Source organism: Oncorhynchus gorbuscha, linkage group LG21, assembly GCF_021184085.1.
Source record: "Oncorhynchus gorbuscha isolate QuinsamMale2020 ecotype Even-year linkage group LG21, OgorEven_v1.0, whole genome shotgun sequence".
Classification (NCBI taxonomy): domain Eukaryota; kingdom Metazoa; phylum Chordata; class Actinopteri; order Salmoniformes; family Salmonidae; genus Oncorhynchus; species Oncorhynchus gorbuscha.
The window spans coordinates 2,646,082-2,668,481 of NC_060193.1; the positions used below are offsets into that span (position 1 = coordinate 2,646,082).

Sequence of the window (22,400 nt, forward strand, 5' to 3'; positions counted from 1 at the left end):
TTAAGGTTTACACACACACACACAGCACATATTAAGGTTTACACACACATACACACGCATGTGCAAGCAGACACGGACACACGGGCGAAACTTTTTTAGCTGAATCCACATCAACCATCTCAATATGTAGTATTTATTATTTTAATATTTATATTTAAGACAGTTATCTCTCTCTTTCTCTCTCAGGTTCACAGGCAGCAGGAGAAAGGGGAGGAGTTTCAGTGTGACCTTTGCCCTTTCACCTCACTCCGCCTCTTCAGCCTGAAGCTGCACATGAGACGCCACCAGAGAACTAACCCCGGAGACACACACACTCTCACACAGGAAACACACACGGAGAGAGGCCGCGAGGGGAAGGAGGAAAGAGAGACAGAGGAGGAGAGGGAGAAGGAGGGAGAGATGAAGAACGAGGAAGAGGGAAAGAGCCATTCCCCTGAGCAGGCCGTGTTGAAGCCTGGGTGTAGAGTACAGCTCTCCCCCAGATCCCTCGACACTGCTCTCTGCTACTCCTCCAGTCAAACTCCTCTGTACCCTGCCACTGTGAAGCAAGAAGCCCTGGAGGTAGAGAGGGAGGGAGAGGGGCAGGGAGAGAGGGAGGGAGAGGGGCAGGGAGAGAGGGAGGGAGAGAGGAAGGAAGAGAGGCAGGCAGAGAGGCAGGGTGAGAGAGCGGGAGAAAGGGAGGGAGAGAGAGAAAAGGGGAGAGATAAAGAAGTCCGTGTAAAAGAGGAGCCTCAAGAGAGGGAGTTCTCAACCCCTCTCGTCTCTCACCATCTAACCCCCCTCCACCCCTCTCTCACCCTCAAGAGGAACAGGCGCAAGGCTAATACCCGCCCTGAGTCCCCCTCTCCACCCCAACGCAGAACACACACACCAAACACACACACACCCAGCCCCCTCACACACACACCCCTCACACACACACATACACCCCTCACACACACACACACACCCCTCACACACACACACATTATGATTCCCATGGCGACCTCTCTCTTCAGCCCTGACATCAACACTAAGACCGCCTCCGACCTGCTCATCAAACTCTCAGGTAACTCTCAGGTACACACACACACACACACACACACACACACACACACACACACACACACACACACACACACACACACACACACACACACACACACACACACACACACACACACACACACACACACCTAACTGTCACTCCCGCCCTCCTGTAGCAGCCACCCAGCAGGCCGGGGTAGAGCCGGGGGCTGTGGTGAAGCAGGAGCCCCAGGAGGAGGACCTGAGCCCTGGGCAGCAGCAGCAGCAGGCAGGTGAGCCTGGTCTGGCTCTCTCTCCAGACGGGCCTGGGGCTAGTCCTGAGCCCCCCACCTCCCACCTCACCAGACCAGAGGAGGAGAGAGGCCTGCTGGAGCAAGACATCAGTGTCACTTTGGCTTCTGAACTGCTCAGGAGACTGTCTGGTAGGCTTCACACACACACACACATACACTATATATCTATATATATATATATACATACACATATACACACACACATACTATATACACTATACACATACATATACATACACACACTATATACACACTATACACAGTATATATACACATACATATATATATATATATGTATATATATATATATATATATATATATATATATATATACACACACACACATATACACACTATACATGATATATATATATACATATATTATACACACTATACATTATATATATATACATATACACACACTATATACACACTATACACAGTATATATACACATACATATATATATATATATATATATATATATATATATATATATATATACACACATATACACACTATATATATATACATATACACACACTATATACACGATACACTATATATATATATATATATATATATATATATATACACACACACACTATATACTATATATATATACATATACACACTATATACACTATAGATACACTATATACACACAATATACACTATATATACACATACACTATATATACACTATATACACACATACACTTTATATACACTATATATACACATTTACACTATGTATACACACACATACCCACTATATTCACGATATATATACACACTATATATATACACATATACACTACATATATATATATATACACACACACACACACACACACACACACACACACACACACACACACACACACACACACACACACACACACACACACACACACACACACACACACACACACACACACACACACACACACACACACACACACACACACACACACACACTATATAAACACTATATATACACATACACACTATATATATATACATATACACTATATACACTATATATATATACACATACACACTATATATATATATATATATGTATATATATATATATATATATATATATATATATACATACACACTATATATATACACATATACACTATATACACTATATATATATATACACACACACATGGCGCACTATATAAACACTATATATACACATACACACTATATACACATATACAATATATATATAAATACACACACACACTATATATACACTATATACACATACACACTATATATACACTATATATACAGCATACATATACATACACACATATACAGAATCATAAAACACGGGACGAGATGTTAAAAACTGTCCATTGTGCCAATAGATGGAATGCACTCGCATGAGATTTGCCGTGATGTTGACAGAGTGTCATGGGAGGCTTATTTCTTAGACTGGGGTAAGATGTCAATTTTTGGGACACATCCTCAGTAGTGTGCCTTCGAATCAGTGGGTGTTTCAGCCTTTAATCACTAAACACCCTCATCAAAGGTGGCCAGCTAAAGGGTGATCAAGCCTTAGCTTGTGTCCCATGCCCAATTAAGATGTCCCACAGGACTGTGCAAGGCAGGGGCGTCCTCTTCTCTGAGCCAGCCATACAGCTGACCGCATACCTCATATGCCCTCCTCAAGTTGGAGGGATCTGAATTGAGTTCTCAGGTGGGGGTGAGGGGTCATGAAGTTATAGCCCAGCAAGGGTCCTTCCGTTTGATCCAGATCCACTGGCTACCTCTTTCAGCTGCTTGAGAAACTGCTCTGACGGTCTGCCGCAGAGCCTGTCCATGGATTCCAAGTTCTTTCAGCAACCTGATGATGGAAGAAGCCACGAATCCTCTGCATCCCACTTCAACTGGCCAGACTTTTGCATTCCAGCCACGCTGAGTTGCGTCTGCTGCCAACTCTGTGTAACGCAGTTTCTTACGTTCGTAGGCCTCTTCAACAGAGTTTTCCCACGGGACTGTGAGCTCTATGATGTACACAGCCTTTCGTGAAGGGGACCAGAGTACCATGTCTGGCCTAAGGTTGGTAGAAGCAATCTCAGGTGGAAAAATGAGTTGCTGGCCAATATCGACAAGCATCTTCCAGTCCCGGGCCATAGCTAGGTGTCCAGTTTCTGGCTTTGTAGGAGGATACTTGGGCCTTTTCTGTCCCTCCCGGATGAATGTTGTTGTTTGACGGGATTGCTTGTTTTTTGGAGGTAATGAATTGGTTGCACTCCTCTTGGTCTCAAGTGCTGCAGCCAGGCTCTTGAGGACCTGATTGTGCCTCCAGGTGTAGCGGCCTTGTGAGAGGCTGGTCTTGCAACCTGTCATTATATGCCTGAGAGTCGCTGGAGCTGGGCAGAGGGGGCAGGTCGAGTCCTCGCCATACCATTGATGTAGATTTTTTGGTGATGGAAGCACATCATAAACAGCTCTTATGATGAAGCTGATGTTGCTTGCCTCCATTTGCCAAAGCTCACTCCAGTTGATCTTTCTCCTCTCCAGGCCTTCCCACCGCGTCCATTGCCCTTGTTTAGCAAGAGAGACAGCCTTTGCACTTCTTGCAGTCTCCTCCTGTCTTCGCACCTCCTCGACCACCAGCTTCCTGCGTTCCAGATGTTGTTGCCTTATGGAACGTTGGTTTGCTTGCTGCCAGGCCAAAGCCTCCTCTTCCATGCTGGATATTCCCCACAATGTCTTGGTGTCTCAGGGCTGATGTTGCTTGCTGCACAGCATTGGATGATGTCCATTTCCGTCCAGTTTGTAGGGGAGGTGCAGCCTTGCTAATGGTCTGGTCTTTGGAGTCCTTCAATGTCATCTGAAGTCTTACTTTAGAGCACTTGTACTCCTCCGTTAGACTTGTAAGAGGTAGTTCAAGGACCCCTTTGCCATAGAGGCCGATGTTACTCAGGCATCGTGGGACACCCAGCCATTTCTTCACGTATGAGGTAATGGTTCGCTCCATCTTCTCCACTGTTGTTATTGGGACCTCATAGACGGTGAGTGGCCACATTACCCATGGGAGAAGTCCAAACTGTAGGCACCAGAGCTTGAGCCTCCCAGGCAGTAGGGTCTTGTTGATGTTCTCAAGACCGTCGGCGATGTCCTGCCTTACTTGCTGCACTTGATCTTTATCCCGGAGGCTTTCGTTGTACCATCTACCCAGGCTCTTGATGGGTTGCTCAGACACCGTTGGTATCGGGTCATCTCCAATGCAGAACCTCACATCTTTAAGCTGTCCCTTGACTATGGAGATGCTTCGAGATTTGCTTGGCTTGATTTTCATCCGTGCCCACTTGATGTTATCCTGCAGTTTTGCAAGTAGCCGCCTGGTGCATGCTGCAGTGGTGGTCAGTGTAGTCATGTCATCCATGTATGCTCGGATAGGTGGGAGACGGAGCCCTTCCTTAGTTCTCTCACCACCGACCACCCATCTCGATGCCCTGATGATGACTTCCATGGCCATAGTGAAGGCCAGAGGAGAAATTGTACAGCCTGCCATTATGCCTACTTCCAAGCGCTGCCATGTTGTTGTGAAGTCAGGTGTTGTGAAACACAATTGCAGGTCTTGGAAATAGGCCTTTACCAGTGTAGTGATGGGTTCTGGTACGTGGAAAATGTTGAAGGATTCCCAGAGGAGTTCATGGGGAACTGAGCCAAAGGCATTGGCCAAGTCGAGGAAGATGACATAGAGGTCTCTCTTGTCCTTCTTAGCTGTTTGGATCTGGTGCCAAATCATACTAGTATGTTCCAGGCAACCAGAGAAACCAGGAATGCCTGCTTTCTGTACAGATGTATCAATGTACTTGTTCCTTTCCAGATAAGTGGACAGCCTCTGTGCTATTATACTGAAAAAGATCTTCCCTTCGACGTTGAGAAGGAGATTGGTCGAATTGACTGATGTCTGTCGCATCCTTCTCTTTCGGGATTAGCACACCACCAGCCCTTCGCCATGCCTTTGGTATTATTTCCTTCTGCCACACTATCCTCATGAGCCTCCAAAGAAAGCGTAGAACATCCGGGCGTTCTTGTAGAGCTTGTATGGTACTCCATTAGGCCCAGGAGCCGAGGCCGCTCTTGCTCTTCGGACAACGTTCTCTACTTCCCTCCATTTTGGAGGGTCAGTGTCCAGATTGAATTCTGGTGGTTGAATAGGTGGGATGTCATGTGGGATGATTATCTGCTCATGCCTTTTCATGTCCTGGTGGACCTTTTCCAGATGTTCTTCCAGTTCAGGCTTTGTAGTTTTTAGGATTCCGCACTTTTCCTTTGCGAAGAGATCTTTGACAAACTTAAAGGGGTTTTTATAGAACCGTGTTCTTGAGTGTTCCTTCTTCCTACGAAGTTTCCTTAAGTTTTCCGCTCTTCGCAAGGTTGCCAGCCGACATTTAATGTTTGCTTGGAGTAGCATGAGACCTTCTCTCTCTGCATCAGAGGCCTTCTTCCACTGCTTCCTCAGCTGCCTTCTCTCTCTGACAAGTATCTCGATCTCCTGCTGTCTCCTAGATTTGGCTGGTGCGGGAGGTGTCTTGCCACTTCTCCTTTTGTTTACGCCAAAGCGCTCTTCTCCTTAGTGGTAGATAATGTCTCCCATCCTTTCAAGCTTTTTCTCTGCTTTTCCTACCTGTTGTTCCAAGATTTTTGTCAGGTCGTTGTTGATTGTTTCCCACTCTCTCTTTTCAACGGCTTTGGGCCACTTCACACTCGGTCTGTGCCCTTTGATCTTTTCCTCTTTTAGAGGTCTCTGTGGTTGGTGAGTTCATCCACCGGCATTTCTGTGCTTGTGTTATCCTCCTCAGTTACAGGGGTGCTGATGCTCTGCGAACTTTGGTTTGCGTCCCGTCGCTGTGCTTCATTCGACTGATTTGACTGGCTGCTTCGTAAGAAGTACTGGTCAATGCGAGGTCCCTGTCTCTGCTTCTCTAACAAGCACCTTTTCCTCCCTTGATGGATCCTTAACCCCCTTGCCGATGTTACTCTCTCCCAACCACAGCTGCACACCTGAAGTGTGTGTCCTGCTGCTGTTATGGTTGTCTCATGTGCTGTGTTCCTACTCGTAGTCGTTTCCGTTCCTGGGTCCGTAACCGTGTGATCAGTCGTTGAGCCATCTTGCGCCCCAGCTCTCGCAGGCTCTAGGGGTATGTTCCTTTGTTGACTTTCAGTAGCACTTAGCGGGTGTCTCCAACATACTGAAACAGCGTCGGAGACTGCCAACATGGGTAGCTAACCCATGACAGCCCCAGTGGGGTCTATATATACACACACATACACACTATATACACACTATATAACATACACTATATACACATACACGCTATATATACACATACACACTATATATATACACACATACACTATATATATATACACACATACACACATATACACTATATATACACATATACACTATATATACACATATACACTATATATACACTATATATACACATATACATATATACATAAACACTATATATATATATACACACACACATTATATACACTACATATACACATATACACTATATATACACATATACACTATATATACACATATACACTATATATACACATATACACTACATATACACATATACACTATATATACACATATACACTATATATACACATATACATATATACATAAACACTATATATATATATATACACACACACATTATATACACTACATATACACTACATATACACATTATACACTATATATACACTGGATGGGCTATTTACAGATGGGCTATGTACAGGTGCATTGCTCCCATGCAAAAAGCGAGGTCCATACAAAAATGATTTGTCAAGATCCGTGTGGAAGAACTTGACTGGTCTGCACAGAGCCCTGACCTCAACCCCATCGAACACCTTTGGGATGAATTGGAACGCCGACTACGAACCAGGTCTAATCGCCCAACATCAGTGCCGACCTCACTAATGCTCTTGTGGCTGAATGGGCGCAAGTCCCTGCAGCAATGTTCCATCATCTAGTGGAAAGCCTTCCCAGAAGAGTGGAGGCTGTTATAGCAGCAATGTTCCAACATCTAGTGGAAAGCCTTCCAAGAAGAGTGGAGGCTGTTATAGCAGCAATGTTCCAACATCTCGTGGAAAGCCTTCCAAGAAGAGTGGAGGCTGTTATAGCAGCAATGTTCCAACATCTAGTGGAAAGCCTTCACAGAAGAGTGGAGGCTGTTATAGCAGCAATGTTCCAACATCTAGTGGAAAGCCTTCCCAGAAGAGTGGAGGCTGTTAACATCTAGCAGAAGAGTGGAGGCTGTTATAGCAATGTTCCAACATCTAGTGGAAAGCCTTCCCAGAAGAGTGGAGGCTGTTGTAGCAGCAACTCCATATTAATTCCCATGATTTTGGAATGAGATGTTGGACGAGCAGGTGTCCACATACTGTATAACACACACATAGACTCCCTGTCCCTTATGCTTGCTCCTCTTCCCTCTTCCACCAATTACAGAGAAGCAGGAAGTGGTGGTCCAGGGTTTAAAGGTGAAAGAGGAGGAGGAGCCTATGGAGATTGACCCCCTGACCCCCAGCGTGACACCTGACCCTATCCTGCCCCCAGGGGAGCGAGCAGAGTCCGGGAGGGGTGAGAAGACACCCCTCCACCTCTCCTCCCTAAAGAAGACCAGGATCTGTTCCAGAGAGATCTCTTCTCCCAGGACATCTCAGTCAAAATGGCCTCTGCTCTCCTTTACCAACTGTCAGGTACCCACAACACTCTAGAACCTTCTACCAACTGTCAGGTACCAACAACAGTCTAGAACATTCTACCAACTGTCAGGTACCCACAACACTCTAGAACCTTCTACCAACTGTCAGGTACCCACAACGCTCTAGAACCTTCCACCAACTGTCAGATACCCACAACTCTCTAGAACCTTCTACCAACTGTCAGGTACCAACAACAGTCTAGAACCTTCTACCAACTGTCAGGTACCAACAACACTCTAGAGCCTTTCACCAACTGTCAGGTACCCACAACACTCTAGAACCTTCTACCAACTGTCAGGTACCAACAACAGTCTAGAACCTTCTACCAACTGTCAGGTACCCACAACATTCTAGAACCTTTCACCAACTGTCAGGTACCCACAACACTCTAGAGCCTTTCACCAACTGTCAGGTACCCACAACTCTCTAGAACCTTCTACCAACTGTCAGGTACCAACAACACTCTAGAACCTTCTACCAACTGTCAGGTACCAACAACAGTCTAGAACCTTCTACCAACTGTCAGGTACCCACAACACTCTAGAGCCTTTCACCAACTGTCAGGTATCCACAACACTCTAGAACCTTCTACCAACTGTCAGGTACCCACAACATTCTAGAACCTTCTACCAACTGTCAGGTACCCACAACACTCTAGAACCTTCCAGCAACTGTCAGGTACCCACAACACTCTACAACATTCTACCAACTGTCAGGTACCAACAACTCTCTAGAACCTTCTACCAACTGTCAGGTACCCACAACACTCTAGAACCTTCCAGCAACTGTCAGGTACCCACAACACTCTAAAACATTCTACCAACTGTCAGATACCCACAACTCTCTAGAACCTTCTACCAACTGTCAGGTACCAACACTCTAGAACCTTCTACCAACACTAGAACCTTCTACCAACTATCAGGTACCCATAACCCTCTAGAACCTTCTACCGACACTCTAGAACCTTCTATCAACCGTCAGGTTTAGTTAATCAGGATCGCCTATTGGTTACCGCACATGCAGCAGCTACTCTTCCTGGGGTCCACATAAACCATACAAATACATGACACAGTACAGAACAGTTATAGACAAGGACATAACAAATAAATACCTATATATTTTAAAGACACCAAGAGACAACAAAAATACTATTTACACACTATTCATATACTTCATATAGCCAGTTAAATGAGAGCTTTAGAAAGAGGAGAGGTGCTGTGATACAATATGTTTTTTAAAGCTAAACTTGCTTTTTGCTTGAGTAACCTCTGGTAACAGATCATTCCATGATGACATGACTCTATACATAACTGAGTAACAGATCATTCCATGATAACATGACTCTATACATAACTGAGTAACAGATCATTCCATGATAACATGACTCTATACATAACTGAGTAACAGATCATTCCATGATAACATGACTCTATACATAACTGTGTAACCTCTAGTAACAGATCATTCCATGATAACATGACTCTATACATAACTGAGTAACCTCTGGTAACAGATCATTCCATGATGACATGACTCTATAGTGTATAAACCCATTGTACCCACAACACTCTAAAACAGGGCTCTCCAACCCTGTTCCTGGAGAGAGACCCTCCTGTAGGTTTTAACTCCAACCCTGTTCCTGGAGAGAGACCCTCCTGTAGGTTTTAACTCCAACCCTGTTCCTGGAGAGAGACCCTCCTGTAGGTTTTAACTCCAACCCTGTTCCTGGAGAGAGACCCTCCTGTAGGTTTTAACTCCAACCCTGTTCCTGGAGAGAGACCCTCCTGTAGGTTTTAACTCCAACCCTGTTCCTGGATAGAGACCCTCCTGTAGGTTTTAACTCCAACCCTCCTGTAGGTTTTAACTCCAACCCTCCTGGAGGTTTTAACTCCAACCCTCCTGGAGGTTTTAACTCCAACCCTCCTGGAGGTTTTATCTCCAACCCTGTTCTTGGAGAGAGACCCTCCTGTAGGTTTTAATTCCAACCCTCCTGTAGGTTTTAACTCCAACCCTGTTCCTGGAGAGAAACCCTCCTGTAGATTTGTGGGACAACATTCCACAGGCCACAATCAGCCTGATCAACTCTGCGTGAGGCAAATGGTGATCACACCAGATACTGACTGGTGTTCTGATCCACACCAGATACTGACTGGTGTTCTGATCCACACCAGATACTGACTGGTGTTCTGATTCACACCAGATACTGACTGGTGTTCTGATCCACACCAGATACTGACTGGTGTTCTGATCCACACCAGATACTGACTGGTGTTCTGATCCACACCAGATAGTGACTGGTGTTCTGATCCACACCAGATACTGACTGGTTTTCTGATCCACACCAGATACTGACTGGTGTTCTGATCCACACCAGATACTGACTGGTGTTCTGATCCACACCAGATACTGACTGGTGTTCTGATCCACACCAGATAGTGACTGGTGTTCTGATCCACACCAGATACTGACTGGTGTTCTGATCCACACCAGATAGTGACTGGTGTTCTGATCCACACCAGATAGTGACTGGTGTTCTGATCCACACCAGATACTGACTGGTGTTCTGATCCACACCAGATACTGACTGGTGTTCTGATCCACACCAGATACTGACTGGTGTTCTGATCCACACCAGATACTGACTGGTGTTCTGATCCACACCAGATACTGACTGGTGTTCTGATCCACACCAGATACTGACTGGTGTTCTGATCCACACCAGATACTGACTGGTGTTCTGATCCACACCAGATACTGACTGGTGTTCTGATCCACACCAGATACTGACTGGTGTTCTGATCCACACCAGATACTGACTGGTGTTCTGATCCACACCAGATACTGACTGGTGTTCTGATCCACACCAGATACTGACTGGTGTTCTGATCCACACCAGATACTGACTGGTGTTCTGATCCACACCAGATACTGACTGGTTTTCTGATCCACTACCTTTTTTAAGGTGTCTGTGACCAACAGATGCATATCTGTATTCCCAGTCCTGTGAAATCCATAGATTAGGACCTAATGAATGTATTTAAATGGACTGGTTTCCTATTATGAAATGTAACTCAGTAAAATCTTTGAAATTGTTGCATGTTGCATTTATGGTTTTGTTCAATGAGGGTCCATTATAATTTCTACACCCTTTTGATTTGGTTTTAGTCATTTGAAAGTATATTGAGCTCATTTCCCCTGCAATCTTGTATTAGAATTGTTTTTATTCAAATCACCTGCGAGCCGTATGTTCGACACCTTAGACGCTCTAGAACTTTCTACCAACTGTCAGATACAACCACCACACTCTAAAGAATTATGCTACACTCTAGAACCTTCTAACTACACTCTCGAACCTAACAACACTCTAGAACCAGAGCGTCTGCTAAATGACTTAAATGTAAATGTACCAACTGTCAGGCACAACCACCCCACTCAACAGCCTTCTACTACACTCTAGAACCTTCTACAAACTGTCAGGCACAACCACCCCACTCAACAGCCTTCTACTACACTCTTGAACCTAACTACACTCTAGAACCTTCCACCAACTGTCAGGTACAACCACCACACTCTAAAGAATTCTGCTACACTCTAGAACCTTCTACAAACTGCCAGGTACAACCACCACACTCTACAGCCTTCTACGACACTCTAGAACCTAACTACACTCTAGAACCTTCCACCAACTGTCAGGTACAACCACCACACTCTAAAGAATTCTGCTACACTCTAGAACCTTCTACAAACTGCCAGGTACAACCACCACACTCTACAGCCTTCTACGACACTCTAGAACATTCTAACTACACTCTAGAGCCTTCTACTACACTGTAGAACCTTCTACCAACTGTCAGGCACAACCACCACACTCTACAGCCTTCTCCGACACTCTAGAACCTTCTACCAACTGTCAGGTACAACCACCACACTCTAAAGAATTCTGCTACACTCTAGAACCTTCTAACTACACTCTAGAACCTTCTACCAACTGTCAGGTACACACAGTATACACTTGCATGTACAAAACATTAAGGACACCTTCATAAGAACAGCATCAATTTGTCGGGTAATGGACTCTACAAGGTGTCGAAAGCGTTCCACAGTGATGCTGGCGCACGTTGACTCCAATGCTTCCCACATTATACCAAGTTGGCTGGACATCATTTGACATAATTTCTTGATACACACAGGAAACTGTTGAGCGTGAAAAACCCAGCAGCATTGCAGTTCTTGACACAAACCGGTGCACCTGGCACCTACTACCCTACCCTGTTCAAAGGTACTTATATATTTTTGTCTTGACCATTCACCCTCTGAATGGCATACATACACAATCCATGCCTCAATTGTCTCAAGGCTTAAAAAATATTTCTTTAACCCCGTCTTCTCCCCTACATCTACACTGATTGGATTCACCTGGTCAGTCTCAGGGAAAGAACAGGTGTTCTTAATGTTTTGTCCACTCAGTGTGTATATCATATGTTAACCACAATGTTATTGTTGCATTCCCAGAGTTTGTCATTAAAGCATTTGTGTCAGAAATTATACCACAAAATGAAGCCGTGAAATGGTAGAGCAGTCTAGGTAACTAAATGCTACAGCAGTCTAGGTAACTAAATGCTACAGCAGTCTAGGTAACTAAATGCTACAGCAGTCTATGTAACTAAATACTACAGCAGTCTAGGTAACTAAATGCTACAGCAGTCTAGGAAACTAAATGCTACAGCAGTCTAGGTAACTAAATGCTACAGCTGTCTAGGTAACTAAATGCTACAGCAGTCTATGTAACTAAATACTACAGCAGTCTAGGTAACTAAATGCTACAGCAGTCTAGGAAACTAAATGCTACAGCAGTCTAGGTAACTAAATGCTACAGCAGTCTAGGTAACTAAATGCTACAGCAGTCTAGGTAACTAAATCTAGGAAACTAAATGCTAGCAGTCTAGGAAACTAAATGCTACAGCAGTCTAGGTAACTAAATGCTACAGCAGTCTAGGTAACTAAATGCTACAGCAGTCTAGGTAACTAAATGCTACAGCAGTCTAGGTAACTAAATGCTACAGCAGTCTAGGTAACTAAATGCTACAGCAGTCTATGTAACTAAATGCTACAGCAGTCTAGGTAACTAAATGCTACAGCAGTCTAGGAAACTAAATGCTACAGCAGTCTAGGTAACTAAATGCTACAGCAGTCTAGGTAACTAAATGCTACAGCAGTCTATGTAACTAAATACTAAGCAGTCTGGTAACTAAATGCTACAGCAGTCTAGGAAACTAAATGCTACAGCAGTCTAGGTAACTAAATGCTACAGCAGTCTAGGTAACTAAATGCTACAGCAGTCTAGGTAACTAAATGCTACAGCAGTCTAGGTAACTAAATGCTACAGCAGTCTAGGTAACTAAATGCTACAGCAGTCTAGGTAACTAAATGCTACAGCAGTCTAGGAAACTAAATGCTACAGCAGTCTAGGTAACTAAATGCTACAGCAGTCTAGGTAACTAAATGCTACAGCAGTCTAGGAAACTAAATGCTAAGCAGTCTAGGTAACTAAATGCTACAGCAGTCTAGGAAACTAAATGCTACAGCAGTCTACGTAACTAAATGCTACAGCAGTCTAGGTAACTAAATGCTACAGCAGTCTAGGTAACTAAATGCTACAGCAGTCTAGGAAACTAAATGCTAAGCAGTCTACGTAACTAAATGCTACAGCAGTCTAGGTAACTAAATGCTACAGCAGTCTAGGTAACTAAATGCTACAGCAGTCTAGGTAACTAAATGCTACAGCAGTCTAGGTAACTAAATGCTAAGCAGTCTAGGTAACTAAATGCTACAGCAGTCTAGGTAACTAAATGCTACAGCAGTCTAGGTAACTAAATGCTACAGCAGTCTAGGTAACTAAATGCTACAGCAGTCTAGGAAACTAAATGCTACAGCAGTCTAGGTAACTAAATGCTAGCAGTCTAGGTAACTAAATGCTACAGCAGTCTAGGTAACTAAATGCTACAGCAGTCTAGGTAACTAAATGCTACAGCAGTCTAGGTAACTAAATGCTACAGCAGTCTAGGTAACTAAATGCTACAGCAGTCTAGGAAACTAAATGCTACAGCAGTCTAGGTAACTAAATGCTACAGCAGTCTAGGTAACTAAATGCTACAGCAGTCTAAATGCTACAGGGTAACTAAATGCTACAGCAGTCTAGGTAACTAAATGCTACAGCAGTCTAGGTAACTAAATGCTACAGCAGTCTAGGTAACTAAATGCTACAGCAGTCTAGGTAACTAAATGCTACAGCAGTCTAGGTAACTAAATGCTACAGCAGTCTAGGTAACTAAATGCTACAGCAGTCTAGGTAACTAAATGCTACAGCAGTCTAGGTAACTAAATGCTACAGCAGTCTAGGTAACTAAATGCTACAGCAGTCTAGGTAACTAAATGCTACAGCAGTCTAGGTAACTAAATGCTACAGCAGTCTAGGTAACTAAATGCTACAGCAGTCTACGTAACTAAATGCTACAGCAGTCTATGTAACTAAATGCTACAGCAGTCTAGGTAACTAAATGCTACAGCAGTCTATGTAACTAAATGCTACAGCAGTCTAGGTAACTAAATGCTACAGCAGTCTAGGTAACTAAATGCTACAGCAGTCTAGGTAACTAAATGCTACAGCAGTCTAGGTAACTAAATTCTACAGCAGTCTAGGTAACTAAATGCTACAGCAGTCTAGGTAACTAAATGCTACAGCAGTCTAGGTAACTAAATGCTACAGCAGTCTAAGAAACTAACATTTGGTTCTTGTTTCTCTTCAGAAAAAGTCTGCAAAGCCAACGAGCTGAAAGAAAACGGATCCTTCTCTAGTCCTGTGGCGGAGAAGCCCTTTACACACACGCCCTCTACCTGCCCGAACCAGCGGGACCTTACTCAACCCTCCCCAGACAAACCACAGCACGGTAGGCGAACACACTGTCTGTGGGCCCTATGTAGGTAATATGGCACCGTATGAGGCACAGGCACTGGTTGAGTCATTAACAATAAAGCCTGTGGGGTTAGAGGTTAAATAACACCCTGTGGGGTTAGAGGTCAAATAGCATCCCTGTGGGGTTAGAGGTCAAATAGCATCCCTGTGGGGTTAGAGGTCAAATAGCACACTGTGGTCAGAGGTCAAATTGCACCCTGTGGGGTTAGAGGTCAAATAGCACCCTGTGGGGTTCGAGGTCAAATAGCACCCTGTGGGAGTTAGAGGTCAAATAGTAATCCTATTTGTTCTCACGCAAGCCGCCTAACCCCTCCTCCCTCTCTGTCTTACCCCTTCTCCTCCCTCTCTGTCTTACCCTCCTCCCTCTATGTCTTACCCCCCCTCCTCCCTCTCTGTCTTACCCCTCCTCCTCCCTCTCTGTCTTACCCCTCCTCCCTCTCTGTCTTACCCCTCCTCCTCCCTCTCTGTCTTACCCCTCCTCCCTCTCTGTCTTACCCCACCTCCCTCTGTCTTACCCCTCCTCCCTCTCTGTCTTACCCCTGCTCCCTGTTTGTCTTACCCCTTATCCCTCTGTGTCTTACCCCTCCTCCTCCCTCTCTGTCTTACCCCTCCCCCCTCTCTGTCTTACCCCTCCCCCTCTCTCTCTTACCCTCCTCCCTCTCTGTCTTACCCCTCCTCCCTCTGTCTTACCCATCCTCCCTCTGTCTTACCCCTCCTCCCTCTCTGTCTTACCCCTCCCCTCTCTGTCTTACCCCTCCTCCCTCTCTGTCTTACCCCTCCTCCCTCTGTCTTACCCCTCTCCCTCTGTCTTACCCCTCCTCCCTCTCTGTCTTACCCCTCCTCCCTCTCTGTCTTACCCCTCTCCCTCTCTGTCTTACCACTCCTCCCTCTCTGTCTTACCCCTCCTCCTCCCTCTCTGTCTTACCCCTCCTCCTCCCTCTCTGTCTTACCCCTCCTCCCTCTCTGTCTTACCCCTCCTCCCTCTCTGTCTTACCCCTCCTCCCTCTGTCTTACCCCTCCTCCCTCTCTGTCTTACCCCTGCTCCCTGTTTGTCTTACCCCTTATCCCTCTGTGTCTTACCCCTCCTCCTCCTCTCTGTCTTACCCCTCCCCCTCTCTCTGTCTTACCCCTCCCCCTCTCTCTCTTACCCCTCCTCCCTCTCTGTCTTACCCCTCCTCCCTCTGTCTTACCCCTCCTCCCTCTGTCTTACCCCTCCTCCCTCTCTGTCTTACCCCTCCCCTCTCTGTCTTACCCCTCCTCCCTCTCTGTCTTACCCCTCCTCCCTCTCTGTCTTACCCCTCCTCCCTCTCTGTCGTACCCCTCCTCCCTCTCTGTCTTACCCCGCCTCCCTCTGTCTTACCCCTCCTCCCTCTCCATCTTACCCCTCCTCCCTCTTTGTCTTACCCCTCCTCCCTCTCTGTCTTACCCCTCCTCCCTCTCTGTCGTACCCCTCCTCCCTCTCTGTCTTACCCCTCCTCCCTCTCTGTCGTACCCCTCCTCCCTCTCTGTCTTACCCCGCCTCCCTCTGTCTTACCCCTCCTCCCTCTCTGTCTTACCCCTCCTCCCTCTTTGTCTTACCCCTCCTCCCTCTCTGTCTTACCCCTCCTCCTCCCTCTGTCATACCCCTCCTCCCTCTGTCTTACCCCTCCTCCCTCTCTGTCTTACCCCTCCTCCCTCTTTGTCTTACCCCTCCTCCCTCTCTGTCTTACCCCTCCTCCCTCTCTGTCGTACCCCTCCTCCCTCTCCATCTTACCCCTCCTCCCTCTTTGTCTTACCCCTCCTCCCTCTCTGTCTTACCCCTCCTCCCTCTCTGTCGTACCCCTCCTCCTCTCTGTCTTACCCCTCCTCCCTCTCTGTCGTACCCCTCCTCCCTCTCTGTCTTACCCCGCCTCCCTCTGTCTTACCCCTCCTCCCTCTCTGTCTTACCCCTCCTCCCTCTTTGTCTTACCCCTCCTCCCTCTCTGTCTTACCCCTCCTCCTCCCTCTGTCGTACCCCTCCTCCCTCTGTCTTACCCCTCCTCCCTCTCTGTCTTACCCCTCCTCCCTCTTTGTCTTACCCCTCCTCCCTCTCTGTCTTACCCCTCCTCCTCCCTCTGTTGTACCCCTCCTCCCTCTCTGTCTTACCCCTCCTCCCTCTCTGTCGTACCCCTCCTCCCTCTCTGTCTTACCCCGCCTCCCTCTGTCTTACCCCGCCTCCCTCTGTCTTACCCCTCCTCCCTCTCTGTCTTACCCCTCCTCCCTCTTTGTCTTACCCCTCCTCCCTCTCTGTCTTACCCCTCCTCCCTCTTTGTCTTACCCCTCCTCCCTCTCTGTCTTACCCCTCCTCCTCCCTCTGTCGTACCCCTCCTCCCTCTCTGTCTTACCACTCCTCCCTCTCTGTCTTACCCCTCCTCCTCCCTCTGTGTCTTACCCCTCCTCCTCCCTCTCTGTCTTACCACTCCTCCCTCTCTGTCTTACCCCTCCTCCCTCTCTGTCTTACCCCTCCTCCCTCTCTGTCTTACCCCTCCTCCCTCTGTCTTACCCCTCCTCCCTCTCTGTCTTACCCCTCCTCCTTCTGTCTTACCCCTCCTCCTTCTCTGTCTTACCCCCCTCCCTCTCTGTCTTACCCCTCCTCTCTATCTGTCGTACCCCTCCTCCCTCTCTGTCTTACCCCTCCTCCTCCCTTTCTGTCTTACCCCTCCTCCCTCTCTGTCTTACCACTCCTCCCTCTCTGTCTTACCCCTCCTCCCTCTCTGTCTTACCCCTCCTCCCTCTGTGTCTTACCCCTCCTCCTCCCTCTGTGTCTTACCCCTCCTCCTCCCTCTCTGTCTTACCCCTCCTCCCTCTGTCTTACCCCTCCTCCTTCTCTGTCTTACCCCTCCTCCCTCTCTATCTCACCCCTCCCCCATCTCTGTCTTACCCCTCCTCCCTCTCTGTCATACCCCCCCCTCTCTCTCCCACCTATTCTCTCTGTCCCCTCTACTCTCTCTCTCTCTTTCCTCACCCTCTTTCCTCCCTCTCTCCCAGTAGTCAGTAGGTATAGATGTCCAGTGTGTTCGTACCAAGCCCAGTGTCAGAGGAGTCTCAACCATCACCTGGCTTCACACACTTCTAAAACACACACCGCCGGCTTCAACTACTACTACAGGTAACTACTACTACAGGTGACTACTACTACAGGTGACTACTACCACTACAGGTAACTACTACTACAGGTGACTACTACTACAGGTAACTACTACTACTACAGGTAACTACTACTACAGGTAACTACTACTACAGGTAACTACTACTACAGATAACTACTACTACAGGTAACTACTACTACAGGTGACTACTACTACAGGTGACTACTACTACAGGTGACTACTACCACTACAGGTAACTACTACTACAGATAACTACTACTACAGATAACTACTACTACAGGTAACTACTACTACTACAGGTAACTACTACTACTACAGGTAACTACTACTACAGGTAACTACTACTACAGGTAACTACTACTACTGATAACTACTACTACAGGTAACTACTACTACAGGTAACTACTACTACAGGTGACTACTCCTACAGGTAACTACTACTACAGGTAACTCACACACACACACACTACGATGATCATTGCCCCTCCCCTTTAGGTGTCATGTGTGCGGGTTCGAGCTGGAGGGGTGGAGCCTGTTCCTTGGTCACATGACGGAGCACAGCGAATGGGAGCGCGATGCGTTCACCCTCCGCTGCAGTGTGTGTGATCACTCCACCAGTGAGGAGCGGGCCATGAGGGCTCACGCCATGAGGGCTCACGCCAGCTCTCACACTCTTGGAGAGGCAGCGAGCCAAGACTACCTACAGACACACCTGTTGGGAGGCCACACCCCCAAAGACTTACCTGATGGAAGAGACAGCCCACAATCTGGAGAGCTCAGGTGAGGGTTAACCACTAACTAACTAACTAACTGACTGACTAACTAACTAACTACATGTTAACGAACTAACTAACTGAAAGACTGACTAACTAACTACTGGTTAACCAATGAATTAACTAACTGACTAACTAACTACCGGTTAACTAAGTAACTAACCAACTAACTAACTAACTGGCTGACTGACTGACTACTGGTTAACTAACTAACTGTCTGACTGACTACTGGTTAACTAACTAGCAAACTGACTGATAACTGACTGACTACTGATTAACAAACAAACTAACTAGCTGACTGACTACTAACTAACTTCGTAACTATCTGACTGACTGGCTGAGTGTTAACCAGTGTATACTACTGCCTTACCTTACTGCTTTCTCCTCTATCCTAACCATTTACTACCTCTCCTCTCCTCCTCTCTCCACTCCTCTCCTCTCCTCCATTCCTCCCCTCTCCACTACTCTCCTCTCCTCCTCTCTCCACTACTCTCCGCTCCTCCTCTCTCCACTACTCTCCGCTCCTCCTCTCTCCGCTCCTCCTCTCTCCACTCCTCTCCACTCCTCCTCTCCCCTCTCCTCCTCTCTCCCACTCCTCCTCTCTCCACTCCTCCTCTCCCCTCTCCTCCTCTCTCCACTACTCTCCTCTCCTCCTCTCTCCACTCCTCCTCTCTCCACTCCTCTCCACTCCTCCTCTCTCCTCTCCTCCTCTCTCCACTACTCTCCTCTCCTCCTCTCTTCTCTACTCCTCCTCTCCACTCCTCCTCTCTCCACTCCTCTCCTCTCCTCCTCTCTCCACTCCTCTCCACTCCTCCTCTCTCCACTCCTCTCCACTCCTCCTCTCTCCACTCCTCTCCTCTCCTCCTCTCTCCACTACTCTCCTCTCCTCCTCTCTCCACTCCTCCTCTCTCCACTCCTCTCCACTCCTCTCCACTACTCTCCTCTCCTCCTCTCTCCACTCCTCTCCACTCCTCCTCTCTCCACTACTCTCCTCTCCTTTCCTCCTCTCTCCTCTCATCCTCTCTCCTCTCCTCTCCTCTCCTTTCCTCCTCTCTCCACTACTCTCCTCTCCTCCTCTCTCCTCTCCTCTCTCTCCTCTCCTCCTCTCCTCACCCCTTCTCTCCTCTCCTCACCCCTCCTCTCCTCTCCTCACCCCTCCTCTCCTCTCCTCACCCCTCCTCTCCTCTCCTCTCCTCACCCCTCCTCTCCTCTCCTCCACTCTCCACTCCTCTCCTCTCTGCTCCTCTCCTCTCTCCTCTCCTCTCCTCTCCTCTCTCCACTCCTCTCCACTCCTCCTCTCTCCTCTCCTCCTCTCTCCACTACTCTCCTCTCCTCCTCTCTTCTCTACTCCTCCTCTCCACTCCTCCTCTCTCCACTACTCTCCTCTCCTCCTCTCCACTCCTCCTCTCTCCACTCCTCCCCTCTCCACTACTCTCCTCTCCACTACTCTCCTCTCCTCTCCACTGCTCCTCTCTCCAGTCCTCCTCTCTCTACTACTCTCCTCCCCTCTCCTCCTCTCTCCACTACTATCCTCTCCTCCTCTCTCCACTCCTCCTCTCTCCACTCCTCCTCTCTCCACTCCTCTCCACTCCTCCTCTCTCCTCTCCTCCTCTCTCCACTACTCTCCTCTCCTCCTCTCTTCTCTACTCCTCCTCTCCACTCCTCCTCTCTCCACTCCTCTCCTCTCCTCCTCTCTCCACTCCTCTCCACTCCTCCTCTCTCCACTCCTCCTCTCTCCACTCCTCTCCTCTCCTCCTCTCTCCACTACTCTCCTCTCCTCCTCTCTCCACTCCTCTCCACTCCTCTCCACTACTCTCCTCTCCTCCTCTCTCCACTCCTCTCCACTCCTCCTCTCTCCACTACTCTCCTCTCCTTTCCTCCTCTCTCCTCTCATCCTCTCTCCTCTCCTTTCCTCCTCTCTCCACTACTCTCCTCTCCTCCTCTCTCCTCTCCTCTCCTCTCCTCTCCTCACCCCTCCTCTCCTCACCCCTCCTCTCCTCTCCTCACCCCTCCTCTCCTCTCCTCACCCCTCCTCTCCTCTCCTCACCCCTCCTCTCCTCTCCTCTCCTCACCCTCCCCTCCTCTCCCTCTCCTCCTCTCTCCCTCCCTCTCCTCTCTGCTCCTCTCCTCTCTCCTCTCCTCTCCTCATCTCCTCTCCTCTCCTCTCCTCTCCTCTCCTCTCTCCACTCCCACTCTCCCTCCTCCCTCTCTTCTCTACTCCTCCTCTCCACTCCTCCTCTCTCCACTACTCTCCTCTCCTCCTCTCCACTCCTCCCCTCTCCACTACTCTCCTCTCCTCCTCTCTCCACTCCTCTCCACTGCTCCTCTCTCCAGTCCTCCTCTCTCCACTACTCTCCTCTCCTCTCCTCCTTTCTCCACTCCTCCTCTCTCCTCTCCTCCTCTCTCCACTCCTCTCCACTCCTCCTCTCTCCACTCCTCCTCTCTCCACTACTCTCCTCTCCTTTCCTCCTCTCTCCACTACTCTCTTCTCCTCCTCTCTCCTCTCCTCTCCTCTCCTCTCCTCCTCTCTCCACTACTCTCCTTTCCTCTCTCCTCTCCTCTCCTCTCCACTCCTCCTCTCTCCACTCCTCCTCTCTCCTCTCCTCTCCTCTCCTCTCCTCCTCTCTCCACTACTCTCCTTTCCTCTCTCCTCTCCTCTCCTCTCCTCTCCTCTCCTCTCCTCTCCTCTCCTCTCCTCTCCTCTCCTCTCCTCTCCTCTCCTCTCCCCTCCTCTCCTCTCCTCTCCTCTCCTCTCCTCTCCTCTCCTCTCCTCTCTCTCCTCTCCTCTCCTCTCCTCTCCTCTCACCCTCTCCTCTCCTCTCCTCTGCTCTCCTCTCCTCTCCCTCTCCTCTCCTCTCCTCACCCATCTTCTCCTCTCCTCTCCTCCTCCCTCCTCTCCCTCTCCTCACCCCTCCTCTCCTCTCCTCACCCCTCCTCTCCTCTCCTCTCCTCTGCTCTCCTCTCCTCTCCTCCTCACCCCTCCTCTCCTCACCCCTCCTCTCCTCTCCTCTCCTCTCCTCCTCCCTCCTCTCCTCTCCTCTCCTCTCCTCCTCCTCCTCTCCTCTGCTCTCCTCTCCTCTCCTCTCCTCTCCACTCCTCCTCTCTCCTCTCCTCCTCTCTCCACTACTCTCCTCTCCTCCTCTCTTCTCTACTCCTCCTCTCCACTCCTCCTCTCTCCACTACTCTCCTCTCCACTCCTCCCCTCTCCACTACTCTCCTCCTCTCTCCACTCCTCTCCACTGCTCCTCTCTCCAGTCCTCCTCTCTCCACTACTCTCCTCTCCTCCTCTCTTCTCTACTCCTCCTCTCCACTCCTCCTCTCTCCACTACTCTCCTCTCCTCCTCTCCACTCCTCCCCTCTCCACTACTCTCCTCTCCTCCTCCCTCCTCTCCTCTCCTCTCCTCTCCTCTCCTCTCCTCTCCTCTCCTCTCCTC

General features: G+C 48.0%; 1 protein-coding gene across 1 annotated transcript in view; it reads left to right on the forward strand.

Annotated features, from left to right (window-relative positions):
- LOC124008836 (zinc finger protein 827-like) overlaps nt 1-22,400 on the forward strand; it is a 55,286-nt gene that overhangs the window by 28,933 nt on the left and 3,953 nt on the right. The window contains exons 7-12 of the mRNA XM_046320416.1: nt 187-1,048; nt 1,203-1,448; nt 7,836-8,086; nt 14,899-15,039; nt 18,072-18,192; nt 18,689-18,973. Coding sequence (XP_046176372.1) covers nt 187-1,048; nt 1,203-1,448; nt 7,836-8,086; nt 14,899-14,925 — 1,386 coding nt within the window. The 3' untranslated portion in view covers nt 14,926-15,039; nt 18,072-18,192; nt 18,689-18,973. The remainder of the gene's footprint in view (nt 1-186; nt 1,049-1,202; nt 1,449-7,835; nt 8,087-14,898; nt 15,040-18,071; nt 18,193-18,688; nt 18,974-22,400) is intronic.